Consider the following 23,233-nt stretch of genomic DNA (forward strand, 5'->3'; position numbering starts at 1 on the left):
TGTGCTGCTGCGCAAGCGCAGGTTGCCCTGCGTGCGTGTCTGCGCTTGCGCGCCTCTGACCCACTACCAGCTTTCCTGTCCGTGCCGCGGGTGTCTCAGCCCTCACTCCCCGGAGCTGTGGCCTCCGGTAGGCGAGCGTGACCGCACGGACCAGGGCTGGCCTGCCCGGCTCTCGCCGGGAGCGCGAACGCCGAGCCCGCGGCAGAGGCCTGAGCCCCGGCCGTCCGTGGCAGCGGGGACGGCGGGCGGCCGGGTCCCGGGCGGGCGCGGCGTCTCCGCGGGTCGGTGAGTCCCCTGAGGCTCAGGCCAGATCCGGGGAGGGACGCCCGCCTGGAACTCATTCCCCAGGCCCAGATCCGCCGCTCTGGAGGTGGAGGACCGGCGGCGGCCACGAGGACGTACCCTCGGGAGCCCCTGGAAGGGCGGGAAGTCGTAGCCCCGAGGACGGGGTGCGCAGGGCCTGCGTGCAGCTAGCGCCCGGCGAGCACACAGGTGCGGGGAGCGGGCGGCCCGCGTCCCCGGAAGGCAGGTGGGGTGAAGGCGGAGCGGCTGCGCGGGCCTGGATGCTTTGTGGGGGTCTGACCGAGCCGGGTTCCGCTCCTCCCTCCTCTCCTTGACGCCGCTTCTGTCTGCGCCTTTCCCCAGGGGTGTGTAGGTGCACCTCGGTTCTTTCTGCTGGTTCCCCCAGTTCTGCCTTTAGTAATGGTCCCTGTGTGGGGCAAGAGAAGTCTATTGTGTTGCCTGTGTTGATGGATGGAGGTGATGGATGACAGTGCTGGAGTGGTCGGCCAGAGGATTAAAGTCTGAAGGCACTGTTCCTCTGTCCATTGTAGTCTAGTTTTTCTTTCTTCCTTCCTTCCTTTTTTTCCTTTCTTTGTGTGTGTGTCGGTCGGTCGGTCTTGGGCTTGATCTCAGGGTCTGGGAGCTTTCCCCGAGCTTTTGTTTTGTTTTGCTCAAGGCTAGTGCTCTACACTTGAGTCATAGCTCCACTTAAGGCTTTTTGCACATCAGTTGGAAGTACGAGCCTCATGGACTTTCCTGTCCGGGATGGCTTCGAACCATGATCCTTAGATCATGGTTAACAGGCATGGGCCACAGGCGCCCAGATTCGGTCTAGTTTTCTTAAGCGCGAAAAAACAAATTTAGGCGAATAATTTGAGAAATAAGCTAAAATATACCATTCCTTATGCCCAGCCTAGCCAGTAGAATGCAGAGATCACAGAACGGCACTACCATACCAGCCATTAAATTGATTTCTGAGCTCTCAAATTCTCTATTCATATGGATTGTCTGATTATAAGCAATTTGAAAAGAGAATAAACTGGAGGTCTAGTCTGTAGTCTAGCTTGTGCAAAGCCCAAGTTTAATATTCAGCACTACAAAACAATGGAAAATAGGAATATTCTAAGGGAACTTTATTTTTTATTTTGTGCCTTGCATTTAATAGTGGCTGAATACTGTGTTTAGAAAGGAGTTCTTTGTTTATATTCATCTTTAAGAGCCTGAGCCATCTATTATCACCTGCTGGTGTTGGAATTAGAAAGGTGTATGCTTCCTCCAGCTCATATGTTTGGCCCTTTCTGAGAATTGCCTGGGTATTTCATGTGGTTGGGATACTTAGCTCCTGACCCAGTGATCTGCTTCTCCTTCAATAGGTTCACCATCAACTTCCAAGACCAGTGGAAAATGAACAAATTGAAGGTAAGTTGTCCTGTGGGTTGCCTCTCACTGTCCTTTGTAATGAATTTGATGAAGCTTATGAAGATCTGTTCTTTGGAATAGAAATTAGAAATAGAAGAAAGACAGTGCATAAAATTCAGTCAAAGGATCTACACTGAAGCTTTTGTCAGTGTCTTTTGTAGGTGAGGGATAACATTAGGTCTTACAGAGTTCAGTTGCCAAGATGATGTGATGTTCTTGACGATCGTAAAAAAGGAAAAATAATATACATTACATCATCTGCATCAACTGTATGTTTGGAAGATTTCCCAGGACTTGGATCATTTTCTCTATTAAAGTTGATCAGATTGTGAATAGTTGCCTGATAACCATTATATCAACAGCTTGTGTTTATGATTCATTTTGTGGTCCTGGGGATTGAACTCCTTGTTGCCAACTACCCAGGGTAAACTTGATGCCTATAGAAAATGAGCATTTTCTTTGTTGACTTATGAAATCTAGAGGTAAAATCAAAAGCAAGGGAGAATGACCAAATGTTTCTTGTCTGTCTGGGGTTGCACAAAAACAGAACAAAAATATATATTCTTGGAAAGATTTCATTATGTATTCACATTTCATTTCTTAGCGTTTTAGTTCCCACTTAGCACTTTTCTGATGCTGTCAGTAACTTTTTTTTAAATTCTGGGCCTTGGCGCTGTCCCTACGCTCTTCAGCTCAAGGTGAACGCTCTATGTCTTGAGCCACAGAGCCACTTCTGGTTTTCTAGTGGTTTATTGGAGATCAGTCTCACGGACTTTTCTGCCCGGGCTGGCTTTGAACTATGATCCTCAGATCTCAGCCCCCTGAGTAGCTAGGATTACAGGTGTGAGCCACCGGCACCCAGCTTGCTGTCAGTAACTTAAATACAGTCAAATCCAGTTGATAATCTCACATGACCTTTCACACCTGTTACTTTTAAGCTCATAACCTTCATCATAGCATCTTTTTCTCTCCTTTTTTTTTTTTTTGACCTTAAAAAAATTCACTCTGAGGTTGGGGCTGTAGCTCAGTGGTAATGTCAATGAAAAACCAGTCCTTATATCCAGCAACGGATGATGAAAGATAATAAACATGATAGGAAATTATATTAAGAAAGAAATAAGATGGAGAAAGGAAATTATTATTACATGACATGATGCCAGCAGAAGGTAGCGCTTTAGTTTATTTTTAGCTATCTTTAAGATACGAACAAGCTGCCAGGCGCTGGTGGCTCACGCCTGTAATCCTAGCTTCTCAGGAGGCTGAGATCTGAGGATCATGGTTCAAAGCCAGCCCAGGCAGGAAAGACCGTGATACTTCCAGAATACCGGAAGTGGCGCTGTAGCTCAAGTGGTAGAGTGCTGGCCTTGAGCTGAAGAGCTGATGGACAACACCCAGGCCCAGAGTTCAAGCCCCAGGACCGACAAAAAAAAAAAAAAAAAAAGGCATAAGTGTTACCATTAATGCTAGTGAGGCTCTCAAGGATGGGTTTCCCATCTAGGTTTTGGTTGCAGGCCTTCAATTCCTAAAAGAATTGAGCAGGATACAGGCAGGCAGCATCAAAATATAGGTTGAAAGCAAAAGTACATGCCTAAGAAAGATCAAGGATGGACTGAGCTGGACTACTGCAGCCTGGAGCAGGACATTCCCTCCTGCCCTTATGGGGTAGAGGAGGTGAATCAATAAAAGCAGGTTTGCAATTGGATGGATCTAAGGCAGTCTTGTTTAGCATGAGCCCTGATGAACAAGTTGATTGACAAGTGAAATTTAGCTAACATATGGCCTGATAGAGATTGGGAAGACTCTAACTAGGATCCTGGGCATCATTGGGCCATTATGTGTTGAACTACTGTTGTTGGACCGCTGTCCTTGTCCCTGTACATGTGCACTAGTAAGGGCTCTCCTTTGCTGAGGAAACAGCCTAATTAACAGCCACAGGAATTTTATCATCACCTTATTTATGGTAGTCTTCAGGCAGTCCTTCCTTGTTAGTAATCTTGGGGTTGTTTCCTAGGCAGGAACAGATCTATGGATCCATCCCTGTGCCAGTCTTGTAAGCTGCCCTGGAAACCATGGGCTCTATTCTGTGTGTCTGTCTCTGTAGAACATGCAGTTGACTTAGCAGCACCCACACACACATACCTGTGTAGCTGGAGGAAGGGAAGGTGGAGAGTCTCTCAGCTTTCCAGTTTTCCACATAAAGTAGAGGAACATAAAAACTACAATGAAAAGCACTTCAGAGGGTCTTACAAGGTGAAGTGTGGCAAGGTTATGGAGAAATTAACTTGTTTGTTTGTTTTTTTTAACTTTAGCTTACTAAGCAGTTGGAGTTTACTCTTTTGTAGTACAAGGTGCAGGTATATGGGTATAGTCCAAATGGTTATCACTTGCTTTTACACCATTTATATTCACCTATAATAAAATACTGGAGGCAGCCCATTTATGAAGAAGAAAAGTTTATTTAGCTCCTAGTTTTGGAGGTTCAAGGGCATGACTTATAACAGCTTCATCCTCCCCCCCCCCCCCCCCCTTGCCAAGTCAATTATGGGACTTGAAGCCTAGCTCTTGTCCCTGAGTCTCTTTGTGCTCAGGCTAGTGCTCTACCACTTGAGCCACAGCACTACTTCCCATGTTCTGGTGGTTAATTGGAGATAAGAGTCTCAAGGGCACTTTTCTGCCCAGGCTGGCTTTGAACCGTGAGCCTCAGATCTCAGTCTCCTGAGTGCTAGTATTACAGGTGTGAGCCACCAGCACCCTGCCTAACAGCTTCATTCTTATATCTTCATTCTTCATTCACATTACAGTTGAGGGTCATGTGTGTAAGAGCTTCCTTATATTACTAAATAGAACATCAGAGAAAGGCATCCTGGCATCCTACAGTCCCATCTGAGGACCTATCCCTAGGGATTTAAGATCTTGTCAGGTCCCACTTCCCCAAGGTTCCACCTCTTCCCAACAGTGCCACTCTGGGGATCAAGACCTTAGTCTTGATTCCTGAGGACTCTTGGTTTATTTATTTACTTACTATTTCTGTTGCTTGTGAGGCTTGAACTCAGGGCCTGAGTACTGTCTCTGAGCTTTTTCTGCTCAATGCTAGAGCTCTACTGCTTTGAGCCACCACACCACTTCCCATGTTCTGGTGTTAATTGGAGATAAGAGTCTCATGGACTTTTCTGCCCAGGCTGGCTTTGAACCATAATTCTCAGATCTCAGCCTCCTGAGTAGCGAGAATTACAGGCATGAGCTACCAGCACCTGGCTCATGAGGGAAAACTTTGGCTATACCCAAACCATAGCACCATTTATTAGAATTCAGTTTTGCTTCAGTGGTTTGATTATTACCAAACCTATATAAAGTGGGAGTTTGGAGGGAGGAGGCTAGATATTGAATCTGAGTCTTTTTTTTTTTTTTTGGGTCCGGTCGTGGGGCCTGAACTCTGGGCCTGGGTGCTGTCCCTCAGCTCTTCATCTCAAGGCTAGCGCTCTACCACTTGAGCCACAGTGCCACTTCCGGCTTTTTTTTTTCCTTTATGTGGTGCTGAGGAATCGAACCCAGGGCCTCAGGCATGCAAGGCAAGCGCTCTACCACTGAGCCACCTTCCCAGCCCCTTGAATCTCAGTCTTAATGCATGTTAAGCATATACTCTGCCACTGAGCTGTACTCCCAACTACTTTAATCATAGTTAAAATCCAATCAGACAAAGGCCTAATATCCAAGAAATTTAGCTGTCCCAAACTTAATACCCCAATTACTAAATGGGCAAGGGAGCTAAGAAGAGACTTCTCAGAAGTAAGAATGGCAAAAAAACACATGAGGAAATGCTCATCATCCCTAGCCATAAAGGAAATGCAAATCAAAACAACCTTGAGATAACATCTTACTCCAGTTAGATTGGCCCATGTGGTGAATTCAAGCAATAACAAATGCTGGTGGGCATGTGGGGAAAAAGGAACCCTACTGCACTACTGATGGGAATGTAAACTAGTACAACCACTCTGAAAAGCAGTCTGGAGGCTCCTTAAAAAACTAAACAAAGATCTACCCTACGACCCATACTACTCCTGGGTTTCTACCGTGAGCATCATGAGACCAGATATAATAAGGACACCTGCACATCCATGTTCATTACTGCACTGTTGACAATAGCCAAGATATGGAAACAGCCTGGATGTTCCACAACAAATTAATGGATAATAAAAATGTGGTACCTATATACAATTTTACACAGCCATTAGGAAGATTAAAATAATGTCATTTGCAGGGAAATGGATGGAACTAGAACAAATCATGTTAAATGAGGTAAACCAAGATCAGAGAGACAAACGGCACATGTTCTCCCTGTTATGCAGAAGTTAGATATAAAATGCACTGGGGTAAATTACACAGGATTCTAGATACTCACACACAGAGACACTGAAAGAGGATCATCTCGGGAGAGATAATCACAAAGGTGCAATACCCAAGCACCTCTCCATATATATAAAATAATATACATAAATAATATACATACTGAAACAAACTCCAAAGATATGGAAACAGGACTTTTTTCTTAATTTGTTTTTTCTTTCTCTGATGACTGTATTCTTTACCTTCTATATGTATTCATGTGCACATGAATCTGCACATGTGGGAGGGTGGAAGGAGGGCACAGAATCCTAGGAGAAAGGGTGAAAAAGTGCAGCAGTAGAGCGCGCTGAACATTGATGAAAGTGAACTATGCAACTTGCGGGTAGAGATGGGAGGGAGGGAATTGGAGAGAATAGGGGAACAGATGACACTACAAAAGGAAATTACTTATTACCTGACATACGTAAATGTAGTCCCACTGTATATAACTTTTTAATGCAGTAATATTAGGTTACCTTCATAGCTTATTTTTCTTTATGAAGTTTTCTTAGGGTAACTGACATCTTTGTGATAAGAGCTTATCTTTGTGTTGTTATTATAAACCCAACATACACCTGCATTCTATATTTTTACTTCTTTTTAGGTAAAAAGGGCTATTAATTTGTATGTGCCACCAGGTGCTGGCATCTAATGCCTGTAATTGTAGCTACTCAGGAGACTTAAGACCCGAGGATCGGGGCTGGGAAGGTGGCTCAGTGGTAGAGCGCTTGCCTTGCATGCATGAGGTCCTGGGTTCGATTCCTCAGCACCACATAAGCAAAAAGAAAAAAGCCAGAAGTGGCACTGTGGCTCAAGTGGTAGAGCACTAGCCTTGAGCTAAAGAGCTGAGAGAGGGAAAGCGCCCAGGCCCAGAGTTCAGGCCCCACGACGGGACTCAAAAAAAAAAAAAAAAAAAGACCTAAGGATCATGATTTGAAGTCGGCCCAGGCAGGAAATTCCATGAGACTCCTATCTCCAGTTAAGAAAACTAGACGTGGTACTGTGGCTCAAACTGGTAGAGTACAAGCCTTGAGCAAAAACAGCTTGGTGACAGTGAGTGCCCAGGCCTCAGGTCAAGCCCATGGCCAACAAAAATAATAAATTAATAAATTTATGTGTACCAATTTTATATCCTATTGCATAACAATTACTCTACTGAGTTGGATTTGTCATCAGTTCTATGGATTTCATCATCTGCACATGGGAATAGTTTTATACCTGTAACTATGTTTTCATCCTTTATTAAAGATAATTAGCATTATACCTGTTCCTGATTTTGATGAGATTGTATGTCGTTTTCCTTCTGCTGTCTCCACTACACTGTGAAAGCCAGGGGGTTCTCATCTAGCTCCTCTGTTGCTGAACCCAGCTCATCATGTATGCCCTGGGTTCATTTCTCTGTTACCCAATCTTGGAAGAGCCCCAGGAAATATTCAGGGTCTTGTCTGGAGTCTGGCAGCTTTGCCTGCCATACTGCAGCCCCTAGCATGGTCCATGGCTCTTGCTTCTTTTGTCTTCTACTCTTCGCTATTACCTTGGATGTTCATTGAGAAATTCCTGCTGTGGAACCTTTGCATTCTAGTGCTCTTAGGAAGATGGAATTCATTTTTTCAGTGTATTTGAATTGACCTTTCTTCATAAGGCAGGAAAATAACTATGTGTGTTTGACTTACCTTCTTGAGTTAGAATTGATCCTTGTCAATGGTTGGAATCTGTCCTTAGGAAAGTGCCTTCTTGATGTGTTTTAGCCTATTTTCTGAACCAACCTCTTAAACATTCACACCGCTTCAGTTTTAACCATCAGTACTTTCCTCTTTGATCCTATAGAATAGCCAGTTCATCTTTAGGAACATTTAGAAGCTTAATTAGAGCATAAAATTAAAAGAATTGAAGCCTCTTTTGTTAGTCTTCTCTTCACTGCATACATCACTCATAGCACCTGTGGGTGTTCATTCAGTCAAACATGTTGCAGCAAGAAGGGAATGTTTGAGGTAAGATGTTTATAGTGAACGTTGAAAGAAGTAAGAAATTCAGCCAGAGGTAGCAGTAGCTATCCATCTGCAAGAAAGAAGCAGAATGATTCAAAGAGCTGACAGGGTGAGAGCAGTGATGGAAAGGAAAGACACAAGACCTCAGTTGGGTGCTCAATCATGAAGGGACCTGAAAGGGGAGGCAGTGGCCAACAAAGGAGACCAAAGAAGCTAACTAGGAGTAAAACATGCATGTTTGTCTATACATGCATCTGCTCATTTGACTATCTACTTTTCAAGAACAAAGAACAGTGCTATATATCTCCAAAACTCATAATTCAAGGAGAAAATGGAAACTAGATTGGGTTTTAGTCTTGTTGTTTTTATTGTATATTAAAATTTTCAAAGGTAGTGTGCTTCCACTGTGGTTTGTTTTCCTTCCACAGTCTATATATACATACAGTGAGATATACAATGTTCATGCCTGTTAGCTTGGGAAAATCTTGTCTTTTCCATGTTACCCAACTGTAATCATCACAGGGAGCAGTGTCTTTCAATGATGTGGCTGTGGACTTCACCCAAGAGGAGTGGCAGCAGCTGGACGCTGATGAGAAGGCAATGTACAGGGATGTGATGCTGGAGAATTACAGCCACCTTGTCTCCCTAGGTAAGGACAGCTTGCATTCTGTGAAGTACTTTCAATTTTCTTCCTAAGCTTGAAGAAACAAATGTTTCTTTGGGGTGGAGAATGAATGAATACTTCTCCTTTGAAAGGCTCTAATTTTGATAAGATTAAAAAATGGGGCCTTAAGCCAAACACCAGTGGCACATGCCTGTAATCCTAGCTACTCAGGAGGCTGAGATCTGAGGATCACGGTTCAAAGCAGCCCAAGCAGGAAAGTTTGTAAGACTCTTATCTCCAGTAAACCACTCAGAAAACCCATGGTAGAGTGCTAGCCTTGAGCTGAAGATCACCTAAGAGACAGTGCCCAGACCCAGAGTTCAAGCCCCATGACCAAAAAAAAAAAAAGAAAAAGAAAAAAAAATATGGGGGGTGGGGGGGCTGGGAAGGTGGCTCAGTGGTAGAGCGATTGCCTTGCATGCATGAGGTCCTGGGTTCGATTCCTCAGTACCACAAAAGCAAAAAGAAAAAAGCCAGAAGTGGTACTGTGGCTCAAATGGTAGAGTGCTAGCCTTGAGCTGAAGAGCTGAGGGACAGTGCCCAGGCCCAGAGTTCAGGCCCCATGACCAGACCAAAAAAAAAAAAATGGGGCTTTAGTTGCTGGGCACCAGTGGCTCATGCCTATAATCCTAGCTGCTCAGGAAGCTGAGATCTGAGGATCAAGGTTCCAAGCCAGTCCAGGCAGGAAAAACTGTGAGAGTCTAATCTCCAATAAGCCACTCAGAAAACCAGAAGTAGTGTTGGGGCTCAAGTGGTAGAGCACTAGCCTTGAGCTGAAGAGCTGAAGGACAGTGCCCAGGCCCAGAGTTCAAGCCCTATGATCAACCAAAAAAAAAAAAAAAAAAAGAGGCCTTAGCTTGGCACTAGTGGCTCATGCATCTAATCAGCTACTCAGGAGGCTGAGATCTGAGGATCGAGGTTCAAAGCCAGTCCAGACAGGAAAGTCCATGAGACTTGTGTGTCCAATTAATCACCAAAAAAACAGAAGTGGAGCTGTGGCTTAATTGGTTGACTGTCTGCCCTGAACAAAAGGAGTTCAGGGTGTACATTCAAGCCTGAGGACCAGCAGCAAAAAAAATAACAGAGGACCTTTATTGTACAGTCTGTAAAGCAGCACCCTCCACACCACAGAGATTCCAAAGCAAGCCAGCTGACTCAAGCACTTATCTACTTTTTGTTAACAGGGTATGACTTTATCAAACCAAACATGATTATTAAGTTGGAGCAGGGTGAAGAACCATGGATGATAGAAGATGACTTTCCCTCCCAAAATCACCCAGGTAAGTGAATAGAGTGTCATTTAAAAAAAAAAAAAAATTTATTATCCCAGTTCCTTTAGGAGCTTGATGTTTAAGGTTTTACACCAAATATAACCCACTAGTATGGTAACTCTTGTATGTATTCAGAATGAATAATTATTATGCTAAGAATATATCTAGTTTGGAGAGCTTTAAATCAGCATATTCAAACAAAATTAATGCCTGACATAGTAAGTATTATATCAGGGCTGGGAAGGTGGCTCAGTGGTAGAGCGCTTGCCTTGCATGCATGAGGCCCTGGGTTCAATTCCTCAGCACCACATAAGCAAAAAGAAAAAAGCTGACAGTGCCCAGACCCAGAGTTCAGGCCCCACGACCAGGACCCCCCCCCCCCCCCCCCCCCCCCCGCAAAAAAAAAAGAAAAAGATAAAAAGTATTATATCAGAAAACTTTTCCAAGCCTGGTTGCTATCTAAATAGAAACAAATGTGAGGTTTTAGACTTTGAATTTCTGTGTACGGTGGAAATGCAAAGGTTTCTGAAGACTATACTTGAATATCTATCATCTTTGCATATATGACCAATAACTGTTCTCCCACTTGATCCCATTTGCTCTAAGTCCATCTTCGTCTTCCTGAAATTAGCACCTTTCAGTAACTTCTCTGTTCATTTTCTAGGTTTGTTTCACCTTTTCTAAAAAGTTTAAAAGTAATATTTTTAAAGTAATAAAGGTGTTTGTATTAATGTGAATTTATTCTTTGTGTGTGTGTGTGTGTGTATACTAGTCCTAGAGCTTGAACTTAGGGCCTAGGCACTGTACCTGAGTTTTTTTGCACAATGCAGGTACTCTACCACTTGAGCCAAAGCTCCACTTCTACTGCTTGGTTAATTATAAATATAAAGTCACAGACTTTCCTACCTCATCTAGCTTTGAGCCATCATCTTCAGTTCTCAGCTTCCTGAGTAGCTAGGATTACCATATGAATCACTGGCACCCAGCTACTTGCACTTTTTTACTACTGTCCCACATTCTTCCTCCTCCACAGTCATAACTCAAGTCTTTTACAAAGCAAAGAAAAAAAAGAGATCTGTAGACTTAGTTATTCTTATTTGTGAAGATTGATCCTAAAGCCAGAGACAGCCCCACAAATAAGGCTTTCAACTACCTGTCCCATTTTATAGCTTTTATATTCATCTTATTTCTTTTCAGAAGACATCTGGAAAGTTGAGGACCTGATAGAGGGAATCCAAGAAAATAAAGACCAATATTCAAGGCACATGGTTACTATCAACAACCAAACGTATGGTGTAGAAGCACATTGTGTTTCTTCAAGCACAGCAGCTCACAACTGTGTCTCTTGTGGGAAGAATGTAGAATCTGTTTCAGAATTAATTAGCACCGATGGAAGCTACACAAAAAAGAAACTGGATGAGTGTCTTGAATGTGGAAAAATATGTCAGGAAGAGAAACCCTATGAGTTTAATGAGAATGGAGACACCTGTCCTCAAAGTGAAGAAAGTGCTCTGCAGAAAATTAGCATATTGAAGAGACCTTTGGAGTATGAGTGTGTGCAAGCTTTAGACACTGAAGCTGTTCTCATTGTTCATGAAAGAGCTTTTATGGAGGAGAAACCCTATGAATGGAATGAATCCAGACCAGACTTTATCCAGATGTCAAATTTTAATGCATACCAGAGATCACAAATAGAAATGAAGCCCTTTCAATGCACAGAATGTGGAAAGTCCTTCTGTAAAAAGTCAAAATTCATCATACATCAGAGGGCTCACACGGGAGAAAAACCCTATGAATGCAGTGTGTGTGGGAAGTCCTTTAGTCAAAAGGGCACCCTCACTGTACACCGCAGATCACACTTAGAAGAGAAGCCCTATAAATGTAATGAATGTGGGAAAACCTTCTGTCAGAAGTTACACCTCACACAACATTTGAGAACTCATTCAGGAGAGAAGCCCTATGAATGTAGCGAGTGTGGGAAAACCTTCTGCCAAAAGACGCATCTCACCCTACACCAGAGAAATCATTCAGGAGAGAGACCCTATCCATGTAACGAATGTGGGAAGTCCTTCTCCCGCAAGTCAGCCCTGAGTGACCATCAGAGAACACACACAGGAGAGAAACTTTACAAGTGTGCCGAGTGTGGAAAATCCTACTACCGCAAATCTACACTGATTACACATCAGCGAACACACACAGGAGAGAAGCCTTATCAGTGTAGTGAGTGTGGGAAATTCTTTTCCCGGGTATCATACCTTACTATACATTATAGAAGTCATTTAGAAGAGAAACCTTATGAGTGTACTGAATGTGGCAAAACCTTCCATCTAAATTCAGCCTTCATCAGGCATCGGAAAGTACATGCAGAAGAGAAACTCCGCGAATGCAATGAATGTGGGAAATTCTCTCAGTTGCCATATATTCCTGACAGTGATCCAGCCCATGTAGGAGAGAAACCTTATGAATGTAATGAGTGTGGGGAAACCTTCCTTGAAAATTCAGCTTTCAGTGAGCACCAGTCACTTCCAGAGGAGGAGAAAACCTATGAATGTAATATATGTGGAAAATCATTCTCCGAGTTGTCATGTTACACTGTCCATTACAGAGGGCATTCAGAAGAGAAACCCTTTGGATGTAACGAATGTGGGAAAACCTTCTCCCATAATTCATCCCTGTTTAGACATCAACGAGTACACACAAGTGAAAAGCCGTATGAATGTTATGAATGTGGAAAATTCTTCTCTCAAAAGTCATATCTCACTATTCATCATCGGATTCATTCAGGTGAGAAACCCTATGAATGCAGTAAGTGTGGGAAAGTCTTCTCCCGGATGTCAAACCTCACTGTGCACTATAGAAGCCATTCAGGAGAGAAGCCCTATGAATGTAATGAATGTGGGAAGGTCTTTTCTCAGAAGTCATACCTCACTGTGCATTATAGAACTCATTCGGGAGAGAAGCCTTATGAATGTACTGAATGTGGGAAAAAGTTCCATCACCCATCAGCCTTCACTAGCCATCAGAGAATTCATAAAAGAGGGAATCTGAATGTACTCAATGTGGTAAATTAAGACTGAAGTCAATATAAAAACTCATCTGACTATTACAAATAGGGAAAATCCACCAGTGAGTCAAGAGAATTTATTGTTGTTGAGTCAAACCCATGCCTTGTGCATGCTAGCAAGCATTCTACCACTGAATTACATCCCCACCCTGGGGATCAAACATCTGAGTACTGTGCTCCTAGATAGGGAGAAGCATTGAGGAAGAGATCCATTTTAATCTGAATTTTCAGAGAAGAGTTCCTATGAGTGCAACAAAAAGCAAAGCCTTCAGCAAGACCATACGTCTCACAGGACACTAGATAATTTATTCAGGAACAAATTTTATAAATATTTAATATTTATTTTGGATTCAGATTGTATTGACATCAGGGAATCGTACTAAACAAAATCTGTCAACATGACAAATGTGGAAAACATCTTGGAAATTACTATACTTAAAGCCATATTGCCAATGTAAACAGGTATTTATAGGAAAGATACAAGAAGCTATCAGTTTTGAATAAACCTTTATTGTGTAAAGTCTTAAAATCGTCAGGAGTTGGTTGTGAGGACTGTACTTAAGTGTGTGACATTTCCTATTGTATTTTAAAAATGCAATCATGCTATGCAATTTTATCAAGCTTAGATTTGAGTAACTCATAAAAAGACAATTTGTATCAGAGTAGGAGAATGCCAGCAGGATGTATTATTGGTGGGTTGTGATAAATAACCAATAAATCTTCCTACTGAGGGAATCTTACAGGTGGGTTTTTGTGAAGGCCTCTTCTGTAGAGGAAGGATTGATTTTTTTTTTTAATCACCTGAGCTGGAGTAAAAAATATTTTCAAAAATACTATTATGAAAAACTACATAGATAATCAAGTTGTTTTTAAGTGTACATTGGTGAAAAAGAGTTGCACAGTTCGTAATCCAAAGTACACACCTATTACGCACTCCTGATTTCTGATCCACAGATATATCTAGAGCACCAGTACTAATTTAGAAGATATCTGAATATGTCATTTAATGTGTCATTTTGTCTTTTGCCCTTTTTCTCACTGTTTTGGAATTAATTAGTATGTTTCTAACAGTTATTTTCTGGTTTATTGGTGTCTCTTCTCTCATCCCTTTCTGGAAGACTTTGGCTACATACCTTTCTCCATATGACATAGTAAATCCTGTATGGTAATTCCACCTGATTGATAATATAGTATACCCCATTCTTCACAGGGGATACAGCCCAAGACCTCAGTAGATGCCTGAAACTGCAGGTAGTGTTACTACCCAGTAGGTACTATGGCTCTGCAGTAGCCAAGGCTGTGACTACAGTGTGCCTGTGGGGAAAGAAGTCAGGTATGAAAGATCTCAACACGACTCAGAATGGTGTGTGATATAAGATTTACAAATTATCCATTTAATGTCTGGATCATGGTTGACCCCAGAAAGCTAAAACTACTGGAAGTGAAGCTTCAGATAAGGGACTACTATATAATCTGACTGTTTTGATCATATGACCCAGTCCTAGACAAATCAAATAGACATGTACTTGTTCTGGAAAATGGCCATCAAATGGGTCTTGTTCTAAGAATGTATGGGATAGTTAGATATTCAGAAGTTAGATGGTTGGGCATGTAAAAAAAGGTGGCCGGGCTCCGGTGGCTCATGCCTATAATCCTAGCTATTCAGGGCGTTGAGATCTGAGGATCAGGATTCAAAGCCAGCCCGGGCAGGAAAGTCCGTGAGACTCTTATCTCCAATAAACCAGTAGAAAACTGGAAGTGGTGCTGTAGCTCAAGCAGTAGAGTGCTCGCCTTGAGCTGAAGAGCTGAGGAATAGTGTTCAAGCCCCACAACCAACCAAAAAAAAAAAAAAAGAGAGAAAAGGTGAATTCTAAGGAAAGTATAGAGTAAAACTCATGTTCAATTTTTATTTCTGCAAACTACAGAAGGGAACTTCCTTAATTGGGTGGAGAGTAAAAGTAGAGTATCACTATCAAATTTTTTTTTAAAGCATTACTATCATTAGTAGCATTGTGCAAAAAAATAACAGGAAAGTCACAAGGAAAGGCAAAGTCAAATTGTTTTTGCAGGTGAAATGAATTTACACATACTGAGGCGTATACTGGCAGTTAACTGGTATTGAGTAGAGGGAGCAAGTTCTGTACCTATAGGACATTTTACAAACAAACCAAAAACAACAACAACAAAAAAAAAAAAAAAAACGGTTTTCAGGTGCCTGTGGCTTACACCAGTAATCCTAAGTACTCAAGATGTTCAGATCTGAGGATCAAGTTTGGAAGCCAGCATGGGCAGAAAAGTCCGTGAGAGTCTAATCTCCAATTAAGCACCAAAAGCCAGAAGTGCAACTGTGGAACAGAAAAGCCAAGTGCTAGCACCCAAAAATAAAAGTTTATACTAAACTGTCACCCACCTCTCCTCCAATCAGCAAACCAAGGTGCTCACTAGTGTCCCACCGCACTGCCTTTCTAGATTTTATACCCACCTCTGACTCAAATTCTCATTGCCTTAACCCAGCCTTCATTTTTGCAACCTGCTGCAGCCTAGGGTGACCAGACCCCAAATTCAGCTTCCCAGTGCACTGCAGCATTGACAGCTGGACTGGGAGACCACTTCCTCATCCCAGTGTACCCTCTCTGGTCTTCAGTTTCACCTATGCCTCGGCTTCACATACTGCCAGGATCCTTGGCACTAACTCCCTTGTCAGACACTTTATCCAAAGCCTTTTCCCCAGGCTGGGAAGGTGGCTCAGTGGTAGAGCGCTTGCCTCGCATGCATGAGGCCATGGTTTTGATTCCTCAGCACATTAGCAGAAAAAAGCCAGAAGTGGTGCTGTGGCTCAAATGATAGGGCGCTAGTCTTGAGCTGAAGCGCTGAAGGACAGCACCCAGGCCTAGAGTTCAGGCCCCACGACCGACCAAAAAAAAAGACGAAGAAAAGCCTGTAACCTTGGTCTGTGGTCCCCTGAGACTCCTTTCTACCTGCACAGACTATGGAATCTGATTTGTAGTTAGCGCTGCTGGAGTGGGAGCTGGCCTTCCCCTTGGGAGCTCCTTCATCCATCACTGGCAGTGGCCTCAATGCCTCCTAGCCTTGGTCACCCTTCCTTGTTAACCCAGGTAAGGAGGGGACCCACACTGGATCAGAATGCTGCACTCTAGTGTTTCAATGAGCCCAGGCCCCTGAGGTAACTTGAATGTCTATTGCTGCCTCAAAATGGGGTCAGCAGGGGCAAGGGAAAGACAGAAGGGGTCTCCCCACAAGGAAAGTGACTTTGCAGTCCCCCCTATCCATAAAAAACCAGCCACTGAAATAGGAGTAGCATTCAGGGACCTGAGCTACTGGGGCCCTGCAGGTCACTGTTCAGGAGTGAACAGTATCTTCAGGGAAGGATAACAGCAACTAGTCAGCTCATGGGGTCCACAGGGAGTCAGTGAGCTTGGGTGAAGCAGAACTTCTGAAGGACAGGGTCTGTGAGCTGCCATACCCACTACCTTGGGTGTGCCCACACCAGTGGGACAGCACCTCAACACTCCTTGCTGGATGTCCCAAACCCCTGGCTGTCCCAAAACACTGCCAAACTCTTCATCAAGTAGGTGCTAGTCCCATCACACTCCTACACAGCCCTGGAGCAAATGCAAACTTCTGCTGAGGTACAGCCTTGGGGGAATGGGTGTACACCTGAGTCTAGCACCTCCAAACACTCCACAGGAACCCCTCCCACCAGGATGGGCAGGACTAGACCTAAAATTCCTGTGGTAAGGAGTTTAGGGCCAGCCGTGATGCACATATTGCCATGGCTCTGGCCTGATGGACTTGGAAGCTGTTTATCCAGGCTGGGTGACTATCTTCCCCATCTTCCTTGTCCCACACATATCTGACCTGAGAACTCAGCACTGAGCCATCTTGTGGAGTATGGCTGCCCAAACTTGAAGTCCAACCTGTAACTGTTGTATTTGGGGTAAGTTTTATTGCTGGGGAGAGTCGGACTCTAAGTGTGTGTGTGTGTGTGTGTGTGTGTGTGTGTGTGTGTGTGTGTGTGTGTGTGTGTGTGTGTGTGTGTGTGGTGTGTGTGTGTGTGTGTGTGTGTGTGTCCAACCTGTAACTGTTGTATTTGGGGTAAGTTTTATTGCTGGGGAGAGTCGGACTCTAAGTGTGTGTGTGTGTGTGTGTGTGTGTGTGTGTGTGTGTGTGTGTGTGTGTGTGTGTGTGTGTGTGTGTGTGTGTGTCCAACCTGTAACTGTTGTATTTGGGGTAAGTTTTATTGCTGGGGAGAGTCGGACTCTAAGTGTGTGTGTGTGTGTGTGTGTGTGTGTGTGTGTGTGTCCAACCTGTAACTGTTGTATTTGGGGTAAGTTTTATTGCTGGGGAGAGTCGGAATCTGTGTGTGTGTGTGTGTGTTTGGGTCCGGTCATGGGGCCTGAACTCTGGGCCTGGGCACTGTCTCTCAGCTCTTCAGCTCAAGGCTAGTACTCTACCACTTGAGCCACAGCGCCACTTCTGGCTTTTTTCTTTTTGCTTATGTGGTGCTGAGGAATCGAACCCAGGGCCTCAGGCATGCAAGGCAAGCGCTCTACCACTGAGCCACCTTCCCAGCCGTGTGTGTGTGTGTGTGTGTGTGTGTGTGTGTGTGTGTGTATGTGTGTGTGTGTGTGTGTATTCTGGGCCTGGAGTTTCAACTCAGGGCCTGGGTGCTGAGCGCTCTACCACTGAGCCACCTTCCCAGCCCCGTGTGTGTGTGTGTGTGTGTGTGTGTGTGTGTGTGTGTGTGTGTGTGTCTGTGTCTGTGTCTGTGTCTGTGTATGCTGGTCCTGGGGTTTCAACTCAGGGCCTGGGTTTTTTCACTCAGGCCCTGAGCTTTTTCACTCAAAGCTGGCACTTTACCACTTGAGCCACAGCTCCATTTCTAACTTTTTGGTGGTTAATTGGCAATAAGAGTCAGACTTTTCAGCCCAGGCTAGTTTTAAATCACAATCCTCAGATCTCAGCCTCCTGAGTAGCTAGGATGTCAGGTGTGAGCCACTGGCACCAGGCTTTAAACATACTTTTAATTAAAACCTATCCTCATCCCTCACAATAAAAGCCAATTTTTGACCAAGCAAGCATACAAGACCAAGTTCAAATCCCAGTACCATTCCCTACAAAATGTACAGAATGACTATGTAGAAAGAGCAAAATGAAAGTATAATCTATAAAAGTATTTTTGAAGTGGAATAAATCTTTGAAATTATCTAATTAAAAAAGAACCAATTTTATAGAGGTATCAGAGGCAGTCTGATTTTATGTACCTTAGAGGAACCCTTGGATAAAGATTATATCCATTGGGAATGTGACTTAGTGGTAGAGTGCTTGCCTGGCATGCATGAAGCCCTAGGTTCAATTCCTCAGGACTACATAAACAGAAAAAGCTGGAAGAGGTGCTGTGGCTCAAGTGGTAGAGCACTAGCCTTAAGCAAAAGAAGCTCAAGGACAGTGCCCATTCCCTGAGTTCAAGCCCCAGAACTGGCAAAAAAAAATTAAAAAATCAATAAAAATTAAAAAGATTATATCTGTGATTATAAAGTTATACATGAGACACTGAGTGGACAAACCATCTGGACAGGCAAGTCCAAGAAATTCTTTTATCTCCTATTCAGCAAAAAGCCAGAAGTGGAGGCACAGCTCAAATGGTTGAGGACCAGCCATGTACAGCCATGTGTATGTGTGCATGATGAGCACATGCCTGTAATTTCAGCACTGGAGAAACTGAGGCAGGAGGATGTAGAGTTGGAGGCCAGCCTGGGCTGTATAGCCAGACCCTGGCTCAAACCAAAAAGGAAAGAAGGGAGATTTAAAAATCCAAAAGATGGGGCTGGGAAGGTGGCTCAGTGGTAGAGTGCTTGCCTCCCATGCATGAGGCCCTGGGTTTGATTCCTCAGTACCACATAAGCAGAAAAAGCCAGAAGTGACACTGTGGCTCAAGTGGTAGAGTGCTAGCCGTAAGCTGAAGAGCTCAGGGACAATGCCCAGGCTCAGAGTTCATGCCCCATGACTGACCAAAAAAAAATAAATAAAAGACAAAAGATGACCACTATTCCATATAAAACTAATGTAGCAATACCTTCAGGGCTTTTTTACATGCATGTGCCTTCAGTTAGTTAAATCTAACAAATACCTATTAGAAATTATATAGATGGGTTGGGGGTGGAAGGAGAGAGCTCAAATGGTAGAGTTTTTCCTAGCATGTGGGAGGCCCTGGGTTCAATCTAACTCCAGTATTTACTTACCCCATAAGTAAATAGACAGATAAAAATATCCAGGAAGTAAATGGACAAATGAGAAACTGACCAAAACAGAAATTTAATAAAACTAGAAGGTACTATTTTATCCAACTTTATAAAAATAACTCCCACTCCCACTATATAAAGTCTACCTAGTATCATAAAAGAAGTTATAGGAAACTTTGAAATAACATATAATGAATGCCAACCTGTTTTCAAACTGTTCCAAACATAGAAAAACAAATAGAATTTGCAAAATATGTCCATGGAACAAGAGTGTCATTTATGTCAAGTGATAAAAGATTATGTACACACAAAAAAATCACCCTTCCAAACCAAGTGTCTGTGGCTCAGATTTGTAATTTTAGCTATTGAGGAGGCTGAGATCCCATCACAGTTCAGTCAGACCAGTTGGAAAAGTCAGAGGGACTCCAGCTTCAAAATAACAAGCAAAAAGATGGACTAGGGGCATGGTGCAAATGGTAGAGCATCAGCTGTAAGCAATCAAGCTAAACAAAAGCATGAGGTACTCAGCTCAAGCTACAATACAATCACAAAACAGGAAATTTTCAGATTAATTTTAGAGGATATTTATACAAAAATTTCGAGGTATTAGTCAACAGAATCCTATTTTAAAGATAAAACATGGGGGGCTGGTAAGGTGGCTCAGTGGTAGAGTGCTTGCCTTGCATGCCTGAGGCCCTGGGTTCGACTCCTCAGCACCACATAAGCAGAAAGAAAAGCTAGAAGTGGCGCTGTGGCTCAAGTGGTAGAGCACTAGTCTTGAGCTGAAGAGCTAAGGGACAGCGCCCAGGCCGAGTTAAGGCCCACGACTGGACCCAAAAAAAAAGGATAAAACATGGGAACTAAGCTGTTTCCTTGGGTTGGCTAAATATTGGGCAAGTTAATAATAATATGCACCAAGTGAACAGAAATAAAGAAAATAGGTGGGATTGGAGGCATGGATCAGTTGGCAGAGCCCCAACCAGTGAGTAAAAGTATCAAGTACAGAGTTTGATGTGAGTGGCCTTTAACCTAGAGGCAAAAGAGGCTTGAACTCAAAGCCTTGCCACTGTCCCTGACCTGCTTTTGGTTCAGGCTAGCACTACCACTTGAGCCACAATCACTTCCAGCTTTTTCTGAGTAGTTTATTGGAGATAAGAGTCTCATGGACTTTCCTCCCCAGAATGGCTTGGAACTGATCAGACCTCAGCCTTCTGAGTATCCAGGATTATAGGCCTGAGTCTAACATTCCTTTTTTCTTTTCTTTTCTTTTCTTTTTTTTTTTTCAGTTGTAGGGCTTGAACTCAAGGTCTAAGTGTTGTCCCTGAGCCTCTTTGTGTTCAAGGCTAGCACTCTACCACTCGAGCCACAGCACCACTTTCAGTTTTTGAGTGGCTAATTGGAGATAAGAGTCTCACAAGGACTTTTCTGCCCAGGGTTGGCTTCAAACTAAAATCTTCAGATCTCAGCTTCCTGAGTGGCTGGGATTACAGGCTAACACCCCTAATTTTTAAAAGGCCTTGTAAATAAGGTTAATGGCTATTTCCTTGAGAAGATGAAGTATGTACATATATCAGCCCAAAGTCAACATGTGACACTTAATGAGGAAAATCTAAAGGCTTTCTCACTAAGGTAAGGAATGATACAAGCTAGCCACTTTACTACACTTCATTGAATTTATTCTACTATCATGTTAATTTCTTTGTTTTTTCCATTGCATTGTAGTACCAGAAGACAACCAAATACTTTTAGGTATATTCACACCTGCGAGAAAGAGAGAGACAGATGGGTGGGGGGGGGGGGTGTTCCGCTACTATCTCTTTGAATAACTGGTAAGTGTCCTCTACATTGTTTCATTTTTGTTTCAGATATGGCTCCTAGAAGAAACCTATAAGGAACCAACTAAAAGGTGAGTCAAAGCCGGGCTCTGGTGGCTCATGCCTGTAATCCTAGCTACTCAGGAGGCTGAGAACTGAGGATTGTGGTTCAAAGCCAGCCCGGGCAGGAAAGTCCATGAGACTCTTATCTCTAGTAAACCACTAGAAAATGGGAAGCGGAGCTGTCACTCAAGCTGTAAGAGTGCTCACCTTGAGCTGAAGAGCACAGGGACAGCGCCCAAGCCCAGAGTTCAAGCCCTGCGACCAACCATAAATAAGTAAGTAAGTAAGTAAATAAATAAATAAAAGTGAGTCATGTTGACTCACTTTTAGCTTGACCTAGAATCCATTTTGCTCCTTATAATAATACTAAATTCTTCACCCAGAAGGCTCCATTCCCAGCCACCAGTTTTGAACTGGCAATGTAGGAGGCAGCTCCAACTGAGAAAGCTCAGGAATGTGCCCAGCTCAGCTGCTGGTGACACTGAGTCATTCCAAGTAGAATATGCATGAATGTCTCCTTGGAAGTTAGCTCCTGTGTTCCTCTTTCTTGCTGCAGGCAATAGCTTTACTCTTCTTTTCTTTAACTGTATTTCTTTTTCTTTTTTCTTTTTCTGGTACTAGGGGTTAAACCCAGGATTTTGCACTTGCTAGGTCAAGTGCTTTGCCACTGAGCTATATCCCAGCTCTTCTTTGCTCTTCTTTCTGTCTGGTTGTGCCATTGTACAGCCTTTTGCACCCAAGGGAAAACTCTATATGTTGGGTTGCAAAGTGATCCTCCTGTCTCAGCCTCCTGAGTAGTTGAAACTACAGTCACATACCACTACACACTTTAAAAATAAACCCACATGGGGCTGGGAAGGTGGCTCAGTGGTAGAGTGCTTGCCTTGCATGCATGAGGCCCTGGGTTCAATTCCTCAGCACCACATAAGTAGAAAAAGCCGGAAGTGGCGCTGTGGCTCAAGTGGTAGAGCGCTAGCCGTGAGCTGAAGAGCTGAGGGACAGCGCCCAGGCCCAGAGTTCAAGCTACAAGACTGGCAAAAATAAATAAATAAATAAGCCCACAGTGTCACCATGCACTAACATCAACTCAAAATGGATAAGACCTTTTTTTTTTTTTTTTTGCCAGTCGTGGGGCCTGACCTTTGGGCCTGGACGCTGTCCCTCAGCTCTTCAGCTCAAGGCTAGCACTCTACCACTTGAGCCACAGCGCCACTTCTGACTTTTTCTGCTTATGTGGTGCTGAGGAATCGAACCCAGGGCCTCATGCATGCAAGGCAAGCACTCTACCACTGAGCCACCTTCCCAGCCCCTGGATAAGACCTTAATCAAACCTGAAACTCTGAAACTACTGCAGGACAGAGTAGGAGAGACACTTGAACTTATAGGCACAGGCAGGAACTTCCTGAACAAAGTCCCAGGGTCACAACAAATTGGAGAGAGACTTGACAAATGGGACTACCTTAAAAAGTTTCTACACAGACGGGCCCAGAGTTCAGGACCTATGACCGGACCAAAAAAAAAAGTTTCTACACAGACAAAAACATAGATGCCAAACTAGAAAGACAGTCAACCAATTGGGAAAAAAATATTTACCAGAAATATATTAGACAAGGGCCTAATATCCATTATATACAAGGAACCCAAAAACTAATCCCTCCCAATTCTAACAAACCAATCATTAAATGGGCAAGGAACTAAAGAGAGACTTCTCAGAAGAAGAGATAAAAATAGCAAAGCAACACATGTTCTCGTTATCTCCAGCTGTAAAGGAAATGCAAATAAAAACAATCCTGAGATACCACCTTACCCCAGTCAGAATGGCCCACATCCTAAATTCAGCCAATGATAAATGCTGGCAGGGATGTGGAGAAAAAGGAACCCTATTGCATTGCTGGTGGGAATGTACACTAATACAAACACTTTGGAAAATAGTCTGGAGTTACCTCAGAAAAATAAATATAGACCTCCCCTATAACCCAGCCATACCACTCAGGCATCTACCCTGAGCAACAGGAACCAGGA

At 43.4% G+C, this 23,233-nt stretch overlaps 1 protein-coding gene across 3 annotated transcripts; it reads left to right on the plus strand.

Annotated features, from left to right (window-relative positions):
* Positions 1-91: 91 nt before the first annotated feature.
* On the plus strand, positions 92-13,098 carry Rbak (RB associated KRAB zinc finger). 3 transcript variants are annotated; one of them, XM_042686970.1, is made up of 5 exons: positions 92-127; positions 1,656-1,701; positions 8,595-8,721; positions 9,921-10,016; positions 11,205-13,098. In XM_042686970.1, exons 2-5 carry the CDS (start codon positions 1,687-1,689, stop codon positions 13,076-13,078), a joined length of 2,112 nt encoding a protein of 703 aa, XP_042542904.1. In that variant the 5' UTR covers positions 92-127; positions 1,656-1,686; the 3' UTR covers positions 13,079-13,098. The 3 variants fall into 3 exon arrangements, with proteins under 3 accessions (XP_042542904.1, XP_042542905.1, XP_042542903.1); XM_042686971.1 differs by lacking the exon at positions 92-127 and adding an exon at positions 240-529; XM_042686969.1 differs by lacking the exon at positions 92-127 and adding an exon at positions 298-492.
* Positions 13,099-23,233: the final 10,135 nt, after the last annotated feature.

Source organism: Dipodomys spectabilis, unplaced genomic scaffold (genome assembly GCF_019054845.1).
Source record: "Dipodomys spectabilis isolate Male_0828 unplaced genomic scaffold, ASM1905484v1 ptg000098l, whole genome shotgun sequence".
Classification (NCBI taxonomy): Eukaryota; Metazoa; Chordata; class Mammalia; order Rodentia; family Heteromyidae; genus Dipodomys; species Dipodomys spectabilis.